General features: G+C 43.2%; 1 protein-coding gene across 4 annotated transcripts in view; it reads left to right on the forward strand.

The window, feature by feature from the left end:
• The window catches only part of ARAP2 (ArfGAP with RhoGAP domain, ankyrin repeat and PH domain 2), a 1,514,823-nt gene that overhangs the window by 389,849 nt on the left and 1,105,628 nt on the right, over positions 1–19,346 (forward strand). For all 4 annotated transcript variants that reach the window (XR_013608339.1, XR_013608340.1, XM_078678359.1 and 1 more), the window contains exon 8: positions 5,861–5,981. Coding sequence is in view for 2 of the 4 variants with exons in the window: in XM_078678359.1 (XP_078534485.1) it covers positions 5,861–5,981 (121 nt within the window). In the remaining 2 variants the exon portion in view is untranslated. The remainder of the gene's footprint in view (positions 1–5,860; positions 5,982–19,346) is intronic.

A 19,346-nucleotide genomic window follows, 5' to 3' on the forward strand; every position in this document is an offset into this window, starting at 1 on the left:
TCAATGGCCCGAGAAAATAAATGTGGAACAGTGGCTTCTGATTGTAAAATTACATCAATAGCAACAGTCAGTAAGAGCATTAATGTACAAGCGCTTCAATGAGGATCTGTTGGCCCTCGTAGATATTCAGCAGTGTGGTTCAGTAGTCCCAGGGGGTAATATTATAAATGGCCCTAGCTTATAGTTAACAAGCATCAGTGACCCAAATCTGTTATGTGCATCAGTTGATGAAGTGATGAAGTAATAATGAGCACACAAAAACCTAAAGAAACTTACACAGACCATACATACATCATGACAGACTGGGACCATTATTGACCAATCTAGTGATCAAAAATGTTCCCAGTCTGTGATGAGCATTTACAGCCCAAGGCCATAATCAGCATTTTCATCAGCAGTCCTTTTTCCCATAACGTCGTCCATGTCAGCCTGACATGGTCTGTAATAGGCGATAGCTGTGTGACCTACCTCCCCTCTGTATTGCAACCAAGATGGAGTTGCACATCAGCCAACATGGCCTTGTGTACTTTAACGGATTTGTGCTCATGGAGTTTAGTCTCTCAGAATATTGTCATGTATAGACATTCCACAGTATGTCAGACCCGGTGGTGCCTCGCAGAGTGATGCTGCTCCACCACAGCTCAGCATCTTGCAATTTTGCTGCTCTCTGATGTCCTTTCAGGTGCAAGCCTCTCCGGCTACTGTCCCATGCGCCATTGGCTATCAAGAGCCCTAGGATGCCTCAGCTCCATCAGCTCCATCTGAGCACAAGCCCGTCTTTGTGGGTGGAGAGGTGAATGGTGAGGCAATGCATTGAAGTTGTGCTGATACAGATGACCATAGTGAAACCAGCCTGCCTGAGATCCAAGTAGAATATCAAGTACTCACCTAGGGGCTTCCCCACCAGGAAATCTCTTAACGATAGTCCTGATTAGCAGTATGTGATAGAAAGTGTCAGTCAGATGTGGTTTTGTGTTTTGTTTTTCTTTTATTTTGGAACTTTGATCTGTCATGAGATGTGAGTAAGGCAAAATCATTCTCCCTCATTTATACTTTTCTGAATAGTATTCTTCCCAACATCTGTCTGGTTTCAGATGAAGGTGAGAGAGCAGAGGGTGGAGTGAATTCCCTCATATTCGGGAATACATTATGGGGATTCAGTATGATAGGGCAATGGCCTGCTATCTCTCCTTATCACTGTAATTGTGCAGTACTCGAGCCCTGTTTTGGGCACACAGATTTATGAAGACCTCTGCCGACACCTTGCAGCACTGATGGCTGTCAGAACAATTGAAGGCAGATCCTAGCTTCAGTGATGTTTAGGGTGTTGTCATGAATGCTTCTTCTGCCTATGCACATATGGATGTGAGTCAGTTGATGAACATTTACCATCATAGTGTGTTCACGAGTAACTGATTTTCGTTAGAGTCCAGGAGAGCATAGAACTGGCAAGGACCACTGCAGTAGAGTCCCATTGTCAATGTTCTATCACCTGAGCAGTGAAACCCTTCAAGATATTGTTTAGCCTCCCCTGACCTTAGGCTGGAGGGGTATCTCAACAGGGTTACCCCCAAACCTGTTGCCTTCACCCCTCCTTTTTTCTGAATTCATTTTTCTGGCCTTAGGATTCTATGCACTTTACCACTGCTAACCAGTGCTAAAGTGTATGTGCTCTCTCCTTTAAACATACCCTAGTTGGCACATTTAAGTTACTTTTAAGTTCCTAGTGAAGTGGGACTACATGTACTCAGGGCCTGTAAATTAAATTCTACCTGTGGGGCTGCAGCACTTATTTTGCCACCCATTTATGTGGCCATTTTAACATTACTCAGACCTGCCATTGCAGCCTGTAGGCAGTGTTAAACTGTTGGTTTCACTTGCCGAAATAAACTCCTTTCCAGGACTCAAAATCCCTCTTTATTACAAATAAGCACCCCTAAGTTAGTTTCTAAACGGCCCATATGGCAGGGTGCACTGTATTTAAAAGTTGGTCATGTATTTTAAGTTTGACATCGCACTACTTTGAGGCCTACATTTTCTCCACTGATTCCTTGTCTCCACCTATTCTACGCCAGTTTGCTTCACCTTACATCCATAACAGACCACAGCGGTCTTTGAATCTCCATTTGGCCACATCTCCCAGTGTTAAAAAAGTTAGAAGTGGAGGACGATCTTTCAGCTTCAATGCATCTAAGCGCTGGTACACTTCGCTGCTTGGTATTCGAGCAAAAGATGACGAACATTGCTTTTGAAAAGCCCTTAAAACATGGCTCTTTAAATATTAACCATCTCTAGATGCCTTCCTGTTCTACATAGCGCAACCTCTTTGAACTCAGCACTGGGATGCCTTTGGGTTCCCAGGCGCTTTTTAAATTCTATAGTATAATATAAGATAACATAGGGTTCCTCTATTACAAGTATTAAGTGGTAACTCATATCTGAGAGCAGATAGAAATGTTGTTTGAGGTGTCTAAGGAATGGTAATTGAAAGTCCTCTTTAATAATAAAGTATGATTTTAAGTCACAATTCTGAAAATGCCACTTTCAGAAAGTTGTCATTTTCTTGTCCTAACCATTTGGTGCAGCTTTTTTACTGGGTCGCATGATTAAGTGTAGTTAGCAGTTGAACTTTGTGTAATCATCCCATACAGCCACACAATAACGGGACTGAGTAGTGGAAGGATGGGCCATCCAATCAGGGTGAGGGGGCGCAGGCCTACTTTCACTTCAAAGACCCTGCCTTAGCTCACACACAAAGAACTTCACCCTAGCCTATTGCACCCCAAGAGAGATTGGGACCAGGGCAGGGAGCCAGGACATTTCAGGGTTTTCTGTGGGGAGACAACACCAGAGGTTTCTTCCTCTTCAAAGCTGGAATCAGGTATACAAACATAACCCTCAGACCCACTCTTCAGTTCACATCTGGACCTGTGGAAGGACTCTTAGGACTTCTCTTCTGCCTGTGGCCTGCTGTGTACTTTAGAGAACTGCCCTGCTACAACAAGTGCTGCCTGAACCCTGCCTTGTGCACTCATGTGTTTGCCCTGCTGTTTGAGCCCTGTTCCACTGCTGAACCCAGGACTACCAGAGTGACTTCAAAGGCAAGTTGGCTGGCCAGAGCCTCAGGGACAGAAACATCTCCAATCATCTTGGATCTGCACCAGGACCCAGCCAGAGTGAGTCCTAGCCCTCCAAGTGGTGTCCCTCCAGTCCTGGACCCTTGGAAGCAGTTCTACAGGTGCCTAGAAAGCCAAAATACAAAACAAAATACTTTTTCAGCTAAGAAGTGCTGTGAGAACCTAGAGGAGACTGGTACCTATCTGCTCGCCATTCCACCTAAGTTGCATTGCCAGTCGGCCTGACTTTGCGTCAGCTCATGCTGAGTTCTTCTATGCAGCAGCAAATCTTGTTAAGCTGCTCCTTGCAGAATGGTTATTCGATCCCGTCTGCTACAGGCTGCAGCATCGTTCATCTAGAGATTTTCAACTTCCATAAAAGAGACCAAATCCAAATGTAGAAATCTTCACCGCAATTTCATCCAGCGGCACGCCGACGATGACGCCTCCTCCTCAGACACCACTTGCTGCCTTACCCCACTGAACTTTACCTTCTTGGACATTTTTCTTCAACAATTATTCTAAGTCCAAAGGAAAGCGGAGACTGTGCCAAATCCACTTCTAGTAACCAAATCGTGCTCCATCACTGTCAGCCATAACTGTTGACTTTGCCCCTGTCTGCCGCAACTAAGAATCCATGGTTGGCACTTTGATCATTTATGTGCTAGTTTGCAATCTAAACTTTGGTTCTACTGAATAGTAGACCTTTGTTGTTTTGTTGTCAAATAATTTATTAAAATTGACTCTATCTTTTTATTACTCAATTTTTCTTTTGTAAAGAAATTTGAAATTGGAGACCTGAAATGAAATTGAAATCCTCAGATTGACTTGTGGGAGCAGTGCAAGTGCATCAGAGTATAATATAGATGATGTGAGACAATCTCCACCCATCCCATTGAAATAAAAATGTTGTGCTTTTTTGCTGTTGAATTTTTTTTAATATTTGTGAATAAAGCAAAATATTTCATAATTTGGATATCTGTTTGATGAATGCTTGTGTTTCAAAGCACAAATTGCTTTTGCCAGGGTGCTTAACTTCCAGTAATGGACTCAGTGAGGGTCCCTGTATTCCAAATAATGACTCAATATGGGGTCTCAGAATTCCAATAATGATTAAAAGAGGATCCACCAAAGGCTAAAGTTTAAGTATCAGTGTTATAGAGGATTCTACTGAACTTGTCATTGTGAAATTTTTACTTTACATGATACACAGTATTTGCAAAAATAAGCAAGAGCAGTTAAAGGGTTCATAGAGAACTGTGCTACCCTAAATGTCATAAGGAGCACATACAAGATACATGCTATGTAATATATACTGCATTCGATAGAAGAGTTTGCAAAGTAGGTTGAAAAGGTTAGAGAGATGATCCATTTCAACTAAATCACTCAAAATCCTGCCAAACCTCTAGAGGATTGCACTGTCTCACACCTGTGTAGTTTCTAAGATATCTGCAGGAAAAATTTATTATTTCATCCCTTTCTTAAGGACTTTGTGGGATAGATATGTGGTGATATGGAGATGGATAGAAATCCACAATTTAGGTAAATGTCTTCTTTAGTATTTTTTCAGAATCCTCTCCTGTCTGGGGTATTCAAGTATAAGACTACCTGTACTTTAAGGTTGCCTATGGCCAAATAGGGTAGGCATTTTAGAGGTAACTCATTACCTTAGAGGGTTTTATGAATAATACATGTAGTTTCAGAGTATTTCTCATTTTGATTGGGAGGCATATTGGAGAAATTGGGACGCGTGCAATGTGGTTGTACTTCCTAGTGCCTAATACTAGTGCTGTTGCAGTGTTCAGAGCAAAACCAAAGGGGATGATGGACGGAGTGTTGAACAATGCAAGCACTCACCCCCAATCAACTGATCTGGGTTTAATCCACCATCATTCTTTAGCTCACTCCGCCACCCCAGTTCAGACATGGCCATCTGTAAATCAGTCTGACCCTGTACCTCATGGGAACAGTCCAGCCCGAACTGCCAAGCCATGTCTTTCCTGGACCAGAAACAAGTATCCTGGAACCGGTTTCTGGCTAATCAGCCGTCATCAGCCAGGCTAGCTTGAATCCAGTGGCAAAGTGAGCAAGGGACCCACGTCTGGACATACCCTGCCAACTTAGGGTGAATAAAGCAATACCAAAGGGGATGATGGACGGAGTGCTGAACAATGCAAGCATTTAGCCCCAGTCAACTGATCTGGGTTTAATCCACCATCATTCTTTAGCTCACTCGGCCATGCCGTGTTCAGAGCAGCTTTCATGGAGGCAACATGTACCTTTGATATTCAGGACCATACTAAAGTTTGACCTAGAGAGGATTCAAGATTGGACCACTTGTTTAAAATCTTAGGTCGGTAGGAAACCAACCTACATCTCAGATTTCTAGAGAAAATACAACAAAAGTCTGAGAGATTAGTAAAATGGGGAAGAGTGCAAACCCACGTTCTATTTTACAGGATATTTCCTTTTCAGATGCCACAGGTAATGACTAGCTGTGATCACCGCAGGTCTACATGATACACACCGAAACCTTACATTTCTAGAAAGAAGTGAGCTTGAAGAATGTGGGTAGCGGTTGTTTTTACTGTCTGCAGAAGAATTTCCCAACATAAATTAACCAAGATCTCCTTAGTGCCATGGTTTGCACATGGTGTGCATTGCATTTTAGTTAAAACTGTTATTGTATTTCTGTGGTTTCTAGTTACTATGTAAAGATATTTATTTAAAATATACATTTTTAGGAGGTGTATTCTAAAGGCATCATCCCAGTATCTGCAATAAAGACAGTTCATGCTCACGGAGAAAGCAAGTTTGAAGTGGTTACATCCCAGAGGAAATTTGTCTTTCGTACTGAGAAGGAAGGTAAGAAAGATGCATCGGTGATCATTAATAACCATATAATAGTTGCTGATACTTTACTACAGATTAAAAAGAAACTCTGTGTAGGTATTAATCTTAATTTTTCGTTCTATAATTCCACAGTAACACATTGAAACAATTACCTAGATTGTTGAAGGTTTGACACATTGGGTGAAAACATGATCGAATACTTGCATGCATTCTGTTCCTGGGATCACTCTAAGTGCATTTTAGAAATGGTGCTGATTTCCAGGCTGTGGGACAAGCTAATTTACCGTTAGTAGTTTATGCTTAGCAAATCCTCACATGTTATTCCCAGTGTGCTACATGCGCATTCTATTGACAACAGTGAAAAACAAAATGATTTTTAAAAAAATTATCCATTTTAATTGCCCACATTATTATTGACTAATAGGAAATTGTATGCCGTTTTATTGTTTGCTCCTCCTGCGAATTTTGAAACTGAGTGAAAGGATAATGAACAGTGAGAACTGATGTTATATTTAGAAGTGTGCAACATTTTCAGAAATCATTCGGGCTGAGCTGCATTAGGTTCATACATAGTCTATATGAAAACATAATTAATTCTAATACATCGCTTAGTACATTTCTTGTAGAGTGAATATGCCAAATGTTAAACTATTGTACATTTCCAACGAAAAATGTACGAGTGTCTCTATTCTAATATTTACTTGTGTTTCCACATATGTGGTACGAGAAATACTGGTTTAATTAAGGTTGCTGGACTCATTTTATTTCACAGTTTGATTAGATTGGTATTACAGGACAATGTGCCTTTTGTTATTTCTTTTATGTTTGCAGTCTCCTTTTTCATACTCAGCCTCATAACTTTAAAAAAGTTGCTTATACATTTTGTTAATATCTTGCTAAGGATTATTAGTTGTGCAAAATGTTTAGAATGTCTTTCTGAGTCTGTTATTTTGCCTGGCTGGTGAACTTTGGCTTAACGCGAAATAACCCCCCAGCCCCTCACCGGGAAGAATGTGAGGAGGAGTTCCAAAGTCTTCCACATCTGACAGATATCCAATGGCCTCTGGGCTCACTGGGGGCCCGTGAAGAGATGGCCCACCTAACCCTTGCAAAACAATTTGGGGATGAAAAGTCAATCTTTTTGCCACAAAGCATATTTTACTGACTTTTTCTTTTGATTGTTACCACTAATTTTGACCACTTGGTGCCCATTAAAAAAAATGCTCATGATCTCACAATATTTATACCAAAAATTAACAGGATGTAACAATGCAACATCACTAAATAACATCACTTAGCCAAACAAAGAAGTCATAATATACCCATAGTGATGTAATTGATAATGTCAATGTTAAGGTGATATGTATTTTCATAATTAATGTCATCTGATACATGATGGGTGAAATCATTTGAACTACATTTGTGGAGTTATGGTTTGCATGACACAAACATAGTTAACCGTAACTGGACAATTTTAGATGAAGTTCAGGTTTTCTTGGTAACCATAACTTCCCTATACCTAAGTTTTCTAAAAAAAATAATAATAATAATATATTTATATATATATATAAATTGATTGGTTGATAAAGGCTTCTGTGAAGCCGAAACACGTCTCTCTAGCCATGGGATCGTGTGAGACCTGATTTTTTCTTTTAATATATAATTATAGGTATATATGCCATGAACTGACTGTTGAAAGTTTGAGTCCCCTTCTTGATAGCCTGGGGAAAGAGTGACTTCACCCAGTAGCCAAGGTGCAACCCTAGACAGAATAGCATATGTGAGAGGTATTTACTTAAGAGAGTCTCAGTTAAGACGGAAAGAAGTAAAAATCTTGTACCTCTTGATTGGAGAACACGATCAAAACTGAGATGGCGAGAAGGGCACCAAACACCCCCTGGCACCAGGGAGTAGAAAAGAACCAGGCATAATGTTGAGAGGTAGAATCCAGTACAAGTTCCAACTGATAGGAGCAAAAATAGAGGGTGGAGGGGTGCAAATTGGTGAAAAATGTAATAATAAATCAGAGTATAACGGTGTTGCAAAAGATTCCTCACGCTGAAATGCCTTCTCATACGATTCAAACAGAAACTGCCAACATAGGAAAAGGCTCTACTTCATTTTGGATTTGAGATATTGTATAACAGCCTTTGTACTGACAACCATCTGGGGACTGGCAGTTTATAAGGTTTATCCTGGCCGTTTTGGCTGGAATTTACAGCATTAGTTTGCAAACAAGCTAAAATTCAACATTCTTTACCCAGTTGTATTCTGTTGTCCTGCCACCATTTTTGTCTGGCACTCCAGACAGTTCGCGGAACACCCTGCTGGGTGACCACATGTGTGAAGACGGCAGAACAATCCAAACAGTGGGAACGCCCAGACATTCTCTGAGTGCGGCATCCAATAGCACACTGTGGTGCAGCTCCGTTATCCTTTAACTGCTTTTAGTGCCTGGTAGGTTTGAGTACTGCTTTGAGCACTTTTGAAAATGACACAACAATATATTTGCAGATACACATATTGTAATATGCTACTTATGAGAGCCGAAGCCTTGAGTGGGTTATGAACCCCTCACACCAAACAATGGTAATTATTAGCATATTACACTGTGCGAACATGACAATATGGTTTATACCATGGCATTTTTGTATGTATTTGTATTTTTTTTAAGGTATTTAACCAAAATGGGTACACAAGTGATTAAATATGTACAGTAACGTAGCATGACAAGGAAATGTTGTTAAGAATTAGAGGATAACCCACTCCAATATGCAGCCTGTAATGCATCAAACAGTGTTTCCCTCATGCCAGTTTTGTTTGACTTTTGCACTCTGAAAAGAAAATTGATTTTGCATTCATTAGTACAGTTGATCTAAATAATGTTTTAAATGTGTGTGTATGTATGTGTATCTATATATATATATATATATATATTACCTACTGGCGGTCGCCAGTAGGTAGTTATAGTTAGGATTGATTTCCATAGGGAAATGGCAACATTCTATTTGGAATAACTTTGGCGCTGGTTGAGGAATCAGCCTGAATTTTACAGCAATTTTGCCTCGCGGCTCTCCGCTCCGTCCCTGAAAGTTTGGGGGGAATTCGTCAAGCGGGGGCCGAGATAAAAGGGGGGTCCCAAAATGTGTTTTCCCCATGTTAATTTCCATAGGGCGGTCTGTCGCACTTTTAGCTCGAACGGCTGAATGGATTTTCACCAAACTTGGCAAAATTGTAGGGACTGGTAGCCCGATGTGCCTTTGCTATGTCTCAAGATATGTGCTCCAGAGTATTTTGAGTAATTTAGGTTCAAAAAAATGTATATATCTAGAGCCGCGCCCCTGTACGCATACCGGGGAGCGCTCCGGGCACGCCACGCGACTTGCGCACGGCAAGCTGATTGGTTCTCGGGTGTCTGTAAACATTCGAAACAGTCCGCAGCGGCCGCCATCTTGTGTCTCGGTAGGATTGAGACACAAGAGGTGGCAAAAATAAAAGGGGGAAATGAGCAAAAGGGGGCAGGGTACACCACCCCTGCGCCCCTAGATTTTCGCGGGGGGAGCACCGGGTACGCGTACCAGGGAGCGTACCATGGAGATAAAAGAATGACAGACTTTTTTTTTTTTTAAATAGCATTTTTTTTATAAATTGGAGGTAGTTCTGAAAAAGACTTTTTGTTTTTGTTGTTTTATATTTTTTTATACTTTTTAAAACGATTTTATATTTTTGGGGGATTTTTTTCAGGGGAAAAACAAAAACAGGGATTCCAAAACTGCTCAACAGGAGCAAAAAAAGTGAAAATTTAGGGACGGGGAGGGCAGCGGTGTTCCTGTCTCTTTATAGCAATGAGTTCAACGCTCTGCTCCCCATAACAGAGCAGTTCCTCACACTCCACGCACAGAAATGTAATGCCTGCAAACACCGGCTGTATGTTAGGGACCATTCTTCCACGTGGTGGTCCCGAAGGTGTTGCTCCACCAGTGGAGGTGCTGCCGCCATCTGTTGGTAAATTCCGTGCCAGCTCCCTGACACTCTCCCTGGCAAAGTTGTTTGGGTGTCTTCTCTTAACATGCCTAATTAAATTGGCATTTCCAAAGCTATATTTTTTTAGAGGATTGCCTCTCGATAAAATACTGCCACATATTTTGCCGGTTACTTTTGCAGCATTAACTTTTTTTTGTCCTTCAGGGATGTCATAACATTTCCAGATGAAGTGGTTCTTTTTTTTCTGGTGAGGAGGGTCCTCTTGCAAAAAACCTTCTGAATCACTGCTGGATGACTCCCTTGCAGCCATTGCTGTAGATCAGGAAAATTAGGAAAAGAAGACAATACACAGAACAGCTCTTGCTCTCTCCAAGTACAAAGCAATAGTGAGAGAAATGGGTGGGTTTCTCAAAATTTTGAAAAAAAAAGTTCTGAACCAATGAAAAGTGTTATTTTAAAGTCACATGGCTTGACGCGCTTACGCTACGCGCCCTGGGGCGCGTCCCGGGGCGCGTAGCGTAAGCGCGTCGGGGCGCTTACGTTGCGCGATCGTTTGCGCTTCCGGGTGCGCTTACGCGGTGCGTCATAAGACGCATCTCGCGGCTACGTGATACGTGTCTTATGACGCAAGGCGTGGCGGCTACACGATACGTCACGATGTTGTTTTCGTTCGCGGCAATAGCGCTGTCGGGACGCTCATCGGTATGCGCCCCGGGGCGCGCTGTAACATTTCGCTTACCCGTGCGTTCACCGGTACGCGCCCCGGGAGCGCCCCGGGGTGAAAAATAATTAAAAAATATATAAAATTAACATATTTATACAATATAAAGTTCGTTTTAAATTTTTTCACTTTTTATACCTATAAAGATTTGCTATTAAAAAAACATTGAAATTCACTAAAAAACCATAGGTTTCACACCAGTTATAGTTAGGAATTAGCATTAAAAAAACCTATTAAATTCACTGAAAAAACCATAGGTTTCACACCAGTTATAGTTAGCTGAAAGTTTTACTCGCATAAAACCATTGAAATTCCCACGTTATAGTTAGTTGGACTCACTATAACCTGCGCGTGCAATGCACTGCTGATGACGTCACATATTACATCACTCATGACATGGTCAGTGACATCACTCATGACATCACTGATGACACCATCCAGTGAATGTGTGTCTTTCGGAAAAATAAATATTAGTGAGTAATGTTTAAATATTTAAATATATGTATTAGTGTTTCACTTTGTGTATAAGTGGCTGCATGGGTTGGTGAGTAGCTACATGTGTATGTATTGGTGGGGGTATTACTTAGCACATAGATGCATGAGTGACTGACTCTCTGTTTGTATGTGTTTTGAAGACAGCATATGTGCAGGACTGTATGGATGGATAAGTGTGTATATGTGTATGTTAGTGAGTGAATGACTGTCTCACTAGTGTCTTTATCAGTAACTACATATGTTTTAATCTAGTATATGTGAATATTGATGTATATAAATGAGTATATGTGAGAGTAAGAGATTGTAAGAGTTCCTGTTTAAATAAGTATGTGTTTCTATAAGTGATTGTTTAAGAGAATAAATATGTGTAAATTTCCATAGAAGTAAGGTGGTAGTGTGTGTATAGCTCTATATGCAAATAAATGGATGTTCAATAGTTTATTTGCATGTGTGAGTATGTGTGTGAGTAACTTTTGGATGACTGTCGGTGTGTAACAGGATGTATAGGTGTATCACTACATATGATGAGTGAGTATATGTATGAGGGACTATATAGAAATGTTGGTGAATGAGTGGATGTGTATATCGATGGTGGAATTACTGAAGTGGTTGTTGTAACTGATTTGGGTATTTCTATTTTTTTGAAAATGTTAGTTTCTATTTTTGAATATGTGTTTCAAGGGTTACATTACAGTGAAAGGAGGTCTGTCTCTCTGTCACAAGGATGGTGTCATCAGTGATGTCATGAGTGATGTCGCTGACCATGTGATGAGTGATGTAATATGTGACGTCATAAGCAGTGCATTGCACGCGCAAGTTATAGTGAATCCAACTAACTATAACGTGGGAATTTCAATGGTTTTATGCGAGTAAAATTTCCAGCTAACTATAACTGGTGTCAAACCTATGTTTTTTTCAGTGAATTTAATAGGTTTTTTAAATGATAATCCCTAACTATAACTGGTGTGAAACCTATGGTTTTTACAGTGAATTTCAAAGGTTTTTGATTAGCAAATCTCTATAGGTATGAAATGTAATATTTTTAATAATGAATTTTATATTGTATAATTATGTGATACTATTTTTTTATGTTTATTTATTTATTTTTTGCCCCGGAGCGCTCCCGGGGTGCGTACCGATGCGCTCACCGGTGAGCGCCGTGTTACGGCGCGCCCCGGGGCGCGTACCGGTGAGCGTCCCGTTAGCGCTATTGCCGTGAACGAAAACAACATTGTGACGTTTCGCGTAGCCGCGTGATGCGTCTTATTACGCACGGCGTAAACGCAACCGGAAGCGCCCGGACATATACGATCGCGCAACGTCCTGACGCGCTTACGCTACGCGCCCCCGGGCATGCCCCGGGACGCATAGCGTAAGCGCGTCGGGTCATGTGACCTGAAAATAACACTTATCAATGGTTGAGATCAGTTTTGGTTTCCAAATGATGAAGGCCCGAGTCATGTGACCTGAAAGTAACACTTTTCATTGGTTCAGGACAGTTTTGTTTTCCAAATGATGAAAGCCCCCACCGATTTTCCTCATTCTCACTTTGTACTTAGAGTGAGGAAGACCTGTTGAAAGACCTCTCTGTACCTATTTGTCTGAAAAATGGCTACAGTAGCAGCGGCTGCAGGAGCATCTGCTCCACCTCCACCACCACCACCACCACAAGGACCACCACAACACCACAGTGGTGGAGACCAAGAAGAGGGGGAGGAGGAGGAGGAAGAGGAGGAGGGGTTCCTACCAGAAGATACTACCCCATATAAGCCAAAGGAGCACTTTATCTGGCATTTTTTTTCCATCCCAAAGGACAAGAAGAAAGTTAATGCGCCAAAGGCGACTTGTTTAATCTGTGGTTTTCAACTTTCAAGGGGGAACCCTAACAAAAAATACTCTTTTGGCAACAACACCATGATTCGGCACATGCAACGCCGGCACCCTAATAACTATGCTAGGGCAGAGGTCAGGGAACTTGCCAAAAACCCTGCCCAATCTTCTGCCAGCACCTCCCAAAGTAATGAACCTACCCCATCGGGTCCAGAAGCGAGGGAGATGTGCTCAACTATTCAAACCAAGTTTTCCAATTTTAAAATCGTTTGCATATTTTGTGGAGGGTTAATATGCTATGGTGAGCAAAGCATTACACTTATCACCCGTGCTTGGGATCACCACAAGTGCCCGAAGAAACATACATTTTTTCCTGGTTTTTTTTTTGCTCCAGTTGAGCCATTTGCAATTCCCTGTTTTTTGTTTCTCCCCATAAAAAATACAAAAAAAATATAAAACTGTTCAGAAAAGCCAAAAAAAGTAAAAAATGTTCAAAAAAACAATAAAAAAAATAAAACAACAAAAAGAATTAAAAAAACTGTTCTTTTTAGAACTACCTCCAATTTATAAAAAAATGCTACATTTTTTTAAAACTCATTCTTTTTTCTCCATGGTACGCTCCCCGATACGCTCCCCGGTGCGCGTACCGGGCGCTCCCCCCGCAAAAATCGAAAAAAAATCAAAAATTTTTTTTTGCCCCGCGGGGCCCTTTTATGGCCCCCACATCAAACCTAGGGGGTCAGGGGGAGTCTACCCTGCCCCCTTATGGTCATTTTCCCCTTTGTTTTTGCCACCTCTTGTGTCTCGATCCTACAGAGACACAAGATGGCGGCCGCTCCGGACTGTTTGGAATGTTGACAGACACCCGAGAGCCAATCAGCTTTCCGCGCGCGAACTTGCGTTACGCGCTGGTACGTGCCCCGGTGCGCGTACCGGGGCGCGCTTATAGATATATATTTTTTTTTAACCTAAATAACTCAAAATCCTCTGGAGCACATATCTTGAGACATAGCAAAGGCACATCGGGCTACCAGTCCCTACAATTTTGTCAAGTTTCGTGGGAATCCATTCAGCCGTTCGGCCTAAAAGTGAGTCCAACCGCCCTATGGAAATTAACATGGGGAAAACACGTTTTGGGACCCCCCTTTTATCTCGGCCCCCGCTTGACGAATCCCCCCCAAATTTTGAGGGAAGGAGCGGAGCGGAGCTGGCCACCTATTTTGAGAAATTCGCGAAAATTCGTCCACCGGCGCCAAAGTTATTCCAAATAGAATGTTGCGGATTTCCTATGGAAACTAGGTCCTAACTATAACTACCTACTGGCGACCGCCAGTAGGTAATATGTATATGTATATTTGGTGGCAAATAAAGTGACATTTTTATACTTCAAGAGGAGTGCGGTGTTTTCGTTACAGAAGGTTTTTTGCTGTGGCTGGTTTTTGTGAGGCTGTCCTGACCTCGCCACCAGCAACAGCTAACAGACGCTCCCCCCACAAAGGACAATTTGCTCATATCATTATGCATAATAGATATATAGATAGATATACAATGAATAATGGTTACATAGACGTTAAAGTTAGGAGATAGAATTACAAAAAAAAACTAGAAATTTACTGAATCACCAAAGGTGACGTTATAGTTGGGCTTAGATTTCACTTGTTTAAATTCAGCAGTTATAGTTACCTACGCTAACTATGACTTACGCCTCCACAATGCACTGCTTATGATCTCACATATTACATCACTTGGCTGTATGGGTGTGTGAGTTGTTGTATGGGCGGGTGTGTGTGAGTGGCTGTACTGGTGACTGTGGTTGCTGTGTGAGTGGCTCTATGGGTAGATGAGCATGTGTGTGTGAGTGGCTGTATGGGTGACTGAGTGGCTGTGTAAATGGCTCTATGAGTGAGAGATTGGGTGTGTAAGTTTATGTATGGGTAAGGGAGTGGCTGTTTGACTGGTTGTATGGGTATGTGAATGGGTGTATGCATGGCTGTTTTTCACAGTAAGTATTTGTGTGATGGGCATGTGAGTGATTGTATTGATGTGTGATGGGTAAGTGAATGGTTTTATGGATCTGAATGGATGTGTGAGTAGCTGTATGGGTGAGTGAATAGCTCTGTTAGCTGTATGGGCGAATGAGTAAGTGACTGTGTAGGTCTCAGTTGGTGTGTGAGTGGTATTGTGCATGAGTAGCAGTATGGGTCTTTGAGTGGCTGTGTGAGTGGATGTATGGGTGAGTGAATGGTTATGTGAGTGACTATATGAGTGAGTGTTTGTCAGTAGTAGTATGGGTCTCTGAATGGGTTTGTGAGTGGGTGTGTGAGTGTTTGTGGCTGTAACGGGTCTGTGAGTGGCTGCATTGGCGAGTGAGTGATTGCGTGAGTGGATGTATGAGTGAGTGTGTGTGTCGGTAGTTGTATGGATCTTTGAATGGGTATGTGAGTGGTTGTGTGGGTGTGTGAGGGCATGTATGAGAGGTTGTATGGGCATGTGAGTGGTCCTGTGGATGATGTCATCAATGATGTCACTGACCATATGATGAGTGATGTAATATGTGAGGTCCTAAGCAGTGCGTTGCAGTGGCATGAGTTATAATTAGCTTGGGTAACTATAACTGGTGAAGTTCAATGGTTTTTTACAAGTGAAATCTGAGCCTATCTATAACGTCCCTGTAACCTTTGTTTTTTTCAGTGAATTTCTACAATTTTTTTAATTCTATATCCTTACTATTACGTCCCTGTAACTTTAGTTGTTCTCAGTAAATTGCAATGTTTTTAAAAATGTTATTTCCAAACTCTAACTTGTAACCTTTGAGAGTGGATTTGTGAGTGGCAGTATAGGGCAGGTAAGTGGGTGTGTGAGTGGTTGTATGGGTCTCAGAGTGGGTTTGTCAGTGTCTGAGTGTTTGGGTCTGTGAGTGAGTGGCTTTATGGGTGTGGCGTAGTTGTATAAGTGGGCGTGCCTGTGTGGGTCTGTGACTGGATGTGTGAGTGTTTGAGTGGGTCTGTGAGTGGGTGGATGAGCCTCTGAGTGGGTGTGTGATTGTGTGCATGAGTCTCTGAGTAAGTCTGTGAGTGAGTGCATGAGTGTCTGAGAGTATCTGTCAGTGGGTACAGGAGTATCTGGGTAGCTGGGTAGCTGACCTCTGGTCTGAGGCCTGCTCTCTCCTCAGCAACTCCGCTGTGCGCTGAACCACCTCTGACCGGCTCTCCCCCGGTAGTTTTTCGAGGCCACTCTACCTGTTATTGCCCGCTTTTCTGCTGTGCCTGTACTCTTGCCTTGCCTTGACTGTACCTTATTTAATTTTACATTTATTTGTTGCCTTCTGTAATTTCTGCATTCATCTTTTGCCTTCTGTAACTTCTCATTGTGCCCTGCTTGTTGGCATTGTTCCCACCACTGCAGCCCCCCTGACAGTCCCCGCTCCGGCCTTTCAGCTGCATGTCACTCCCTCTTCCCTATTTAATGGCAGCACCTGAGCGGTCACGCTCAGTGGACAGGCGCAGTGGGCATGCTGCTGGTGCACCGAAGGCATGCTAAAGGCAAACCCCTCCGCGCTGGTCCGCGACCCGACCACGATCAGCGCCAGGCACCCTGGATCTCCGACCATCTGCCGCTATGACGCTGCTGCCCTCCTTGCACTCAACCCCGGAAGGAAAAACAACTGCCAGCGGTCCTGCGGCCACTGCCGCTAGACCTTCACCACCGCTCCAGTCGCCAGCACCGCTGACGCCCTAAGATGCGTCCTCCTCGACGTGCGCTCCATGCACAGACACGCCGTAGAGATCTGGAACCTACTGTACTCAACAAGGAGGACAAAGTTCCTATGCCAGGGTGCAAAAAGTCACCCATGCATCGTGGTGCAAAAAGTCACCCATACTTAAAAAATTGGAAGAAAAAGAAAGGAAAAAGAGAAAGGGGGATTCCTAGGTATAAAAGACCCAAAATTATGAGAGGGAAAGACATTGTGTTTCCTCTGTTGCCCTCACACACCCCGAAGAGTGTCATGCTTCATCATCGGGCGAATGCTCCTCGTAGGGCTGGCGCTGCAATTCCCTAAGGGTCCCCCGAAGTGTCACTTTATCGGAGATCTTTTAGAGGAATGCCGGATGATGCATGCGGGTGTGCGGGTAATGAGTCAAGAGGAGGGTAAAGAAAAATCGTGCCATGATAAGGGTACACAGGTTCTACCCCACCCTGATTGAGATAAGAGGGCTTCATTCAGGAGTGGCCTCCACCTATTAGCTGTGACCATGATAAGGGTACACAGGCTCTACTCCACCCTGATTGAGATAAGAGGGTAATTTTTATACTCACTAAATCACGTGCACTTTACATATTCTTTATGGTCCTGACGAAGCGCTAACGACCTATGGGCAACGGAAGCGCGAAACATGTTGACCTTGACAATTGACACCTAGGCATAATAGGCCTCTTGGGTCAATAATTTTTAGCAGTATTGACTGCCAAGGGTATACTTTTAAACATATCGCTGCATGTTTACCCTTGTTTTAATTTCAATCTATCACACTGGCACGATTTTTCTTTACCCTCCTCTTGACTCATTACCCGCACACCCGCATGCATCATCCGGCATTCCTCTAAAAGATCTCCGATAAAGTGACCCTTCGGGGGACCAGTAGGGAATTGCAGCGCCGGCCCTGCGAGGAGCATTCGCCCGATGATGAAGCATGACACTCTTCGGGGTGTGTGAGGGCAACAGAGGAAACACAATGTCTTTCCCTCTCATAATTTTGGGTCTTTTATACCTAGTAATCCCTCTTTCTCTTTTTCCTTTCTTTTTCTTCCAATTTTTTAAGTATGGGTGACTTTTTGCACCACGATGCATGGGTGACTTTTTGCACCCTGGCATAGGAACTTTGTCCTCCTTGTTGTTTAAATATTGATTTTCGGAGCACGGACACTGGACCTTTATAAGCTCCTTGGTCCCCCCCTCTCTTTTTGATACACCTACTGTACTCACTCTTGCCCGATGTCGCCTTTTTCATGGAAACCTGGACCAATGCCTCCTCTGCCCGTGACATCGCCATCACCATCCCGGACGGATACATGAGCCAGATTAAGGACTGCCCCAACCACCCAGGAGGAGGCCTTGCCATCATTCACAGGAACTCCCTCCGCCTCACCACCTCCATCAAAACCTTCCCCGCCAGTGAACACCTGCACTTCCAGGTCCAGACCAGCGCCAACTCCACACTCCGCAGCACTCTTGCCTACAGACCCCCCCGGACCTTGGGCCCCCTTCGCCATCACCATCAAGACCCTCTCAAGCCTGATCAATTCCAACAATTTCTACCCTTACTTGTACCCACACTGTGTGAATTAATAATTCTCTCCCTCACCTCTAGCACCATGCCCATGTCATGGAAACATGCCAAGGTCATTCCCCTATTAAAAAAGCCGGCACTGGATGCCACCAAACCTGAGAGTTTTCACCCAACCTCTCTTCTTCCTTTTGCTGCCAAAATTACAGAATTCCACATCAATTCTATCCTCACCAAATTCATAGAGGCTAATAACATTCTAGACAGAATGGTTTCAGGCCTGGTCTCAGCACTGAATCCCCTCTTTTGGCTGTGACTGAACAACTGCAGTACACTTTGGATGAGGGCCGGACCTCCACTCTGATCCTCCTCACTCTTAGTGCCGCGTTTGACACTGTATCACACAGAATCCTGCTGCAACACCTTCAAGAGATTGTCATAGGAGATTTGGCTTTTGACTGGTCCATGTATTTTCTAGCTGACAGATCCTTTCAAGTAATTTCCCCTCCCTATGGCTCCCAGAGGCAAGTTGTTAACCATGGGGTCCCTCAGGGCTCTGGCCTGAGTCCGACACTTTTTGATATCTTTGTCCAGCCCCTGGTGGAAGTGGCCAAAAGCAGAGGCCTCTCCATGATCTCTTATGCTGATGACACTCAGCTGGTTGTCTCGCTTTCCAACACCTCTGATCAGCATGTCACCAGGTTTCGTGAGGACATGGTGGCCATCTCTAAATGGATGATGACCAACTGCTTGCAGCTTAATGCTAGTAAATTTGAGATCCTACTAGTGGGCAAGGACACCCTCCTCTGGAACAATCAATGGTGGCCCCCCGGCCCTGGGAACTTCTCCCACTGTACAAAATCTGGGCGTGAGTCTAGATAGCACATTCAGTTTTCAAGCCCAGACAAAACTAGTGGAAGGCAGTTGCTGTGGTCTCCAACCCGGCCTGAGGCCTCTGCTTGGGTTCTTTGACCTTCACACTCGTCAAGTTATCGTTCAGTCCACCATCCTCTCTAGACTGGACTACTGTAACTCCTTATATCTGGGTGCGAATAAGGCCAG

This window comes from Lissotriton helveticus, chromosome 2_2 (assembly GCF_964261635.1).
Source record: "Lissotriton helveticus chromosome 2_2, aLisHel1.1, whole genome shotgun sequence".
Lineage (NCBI taxonomy): Eukaryota > Metazoa > Chordata > Amphibia > Caudata > Salamandridae > Lissotriton > Lissotriton helveticus.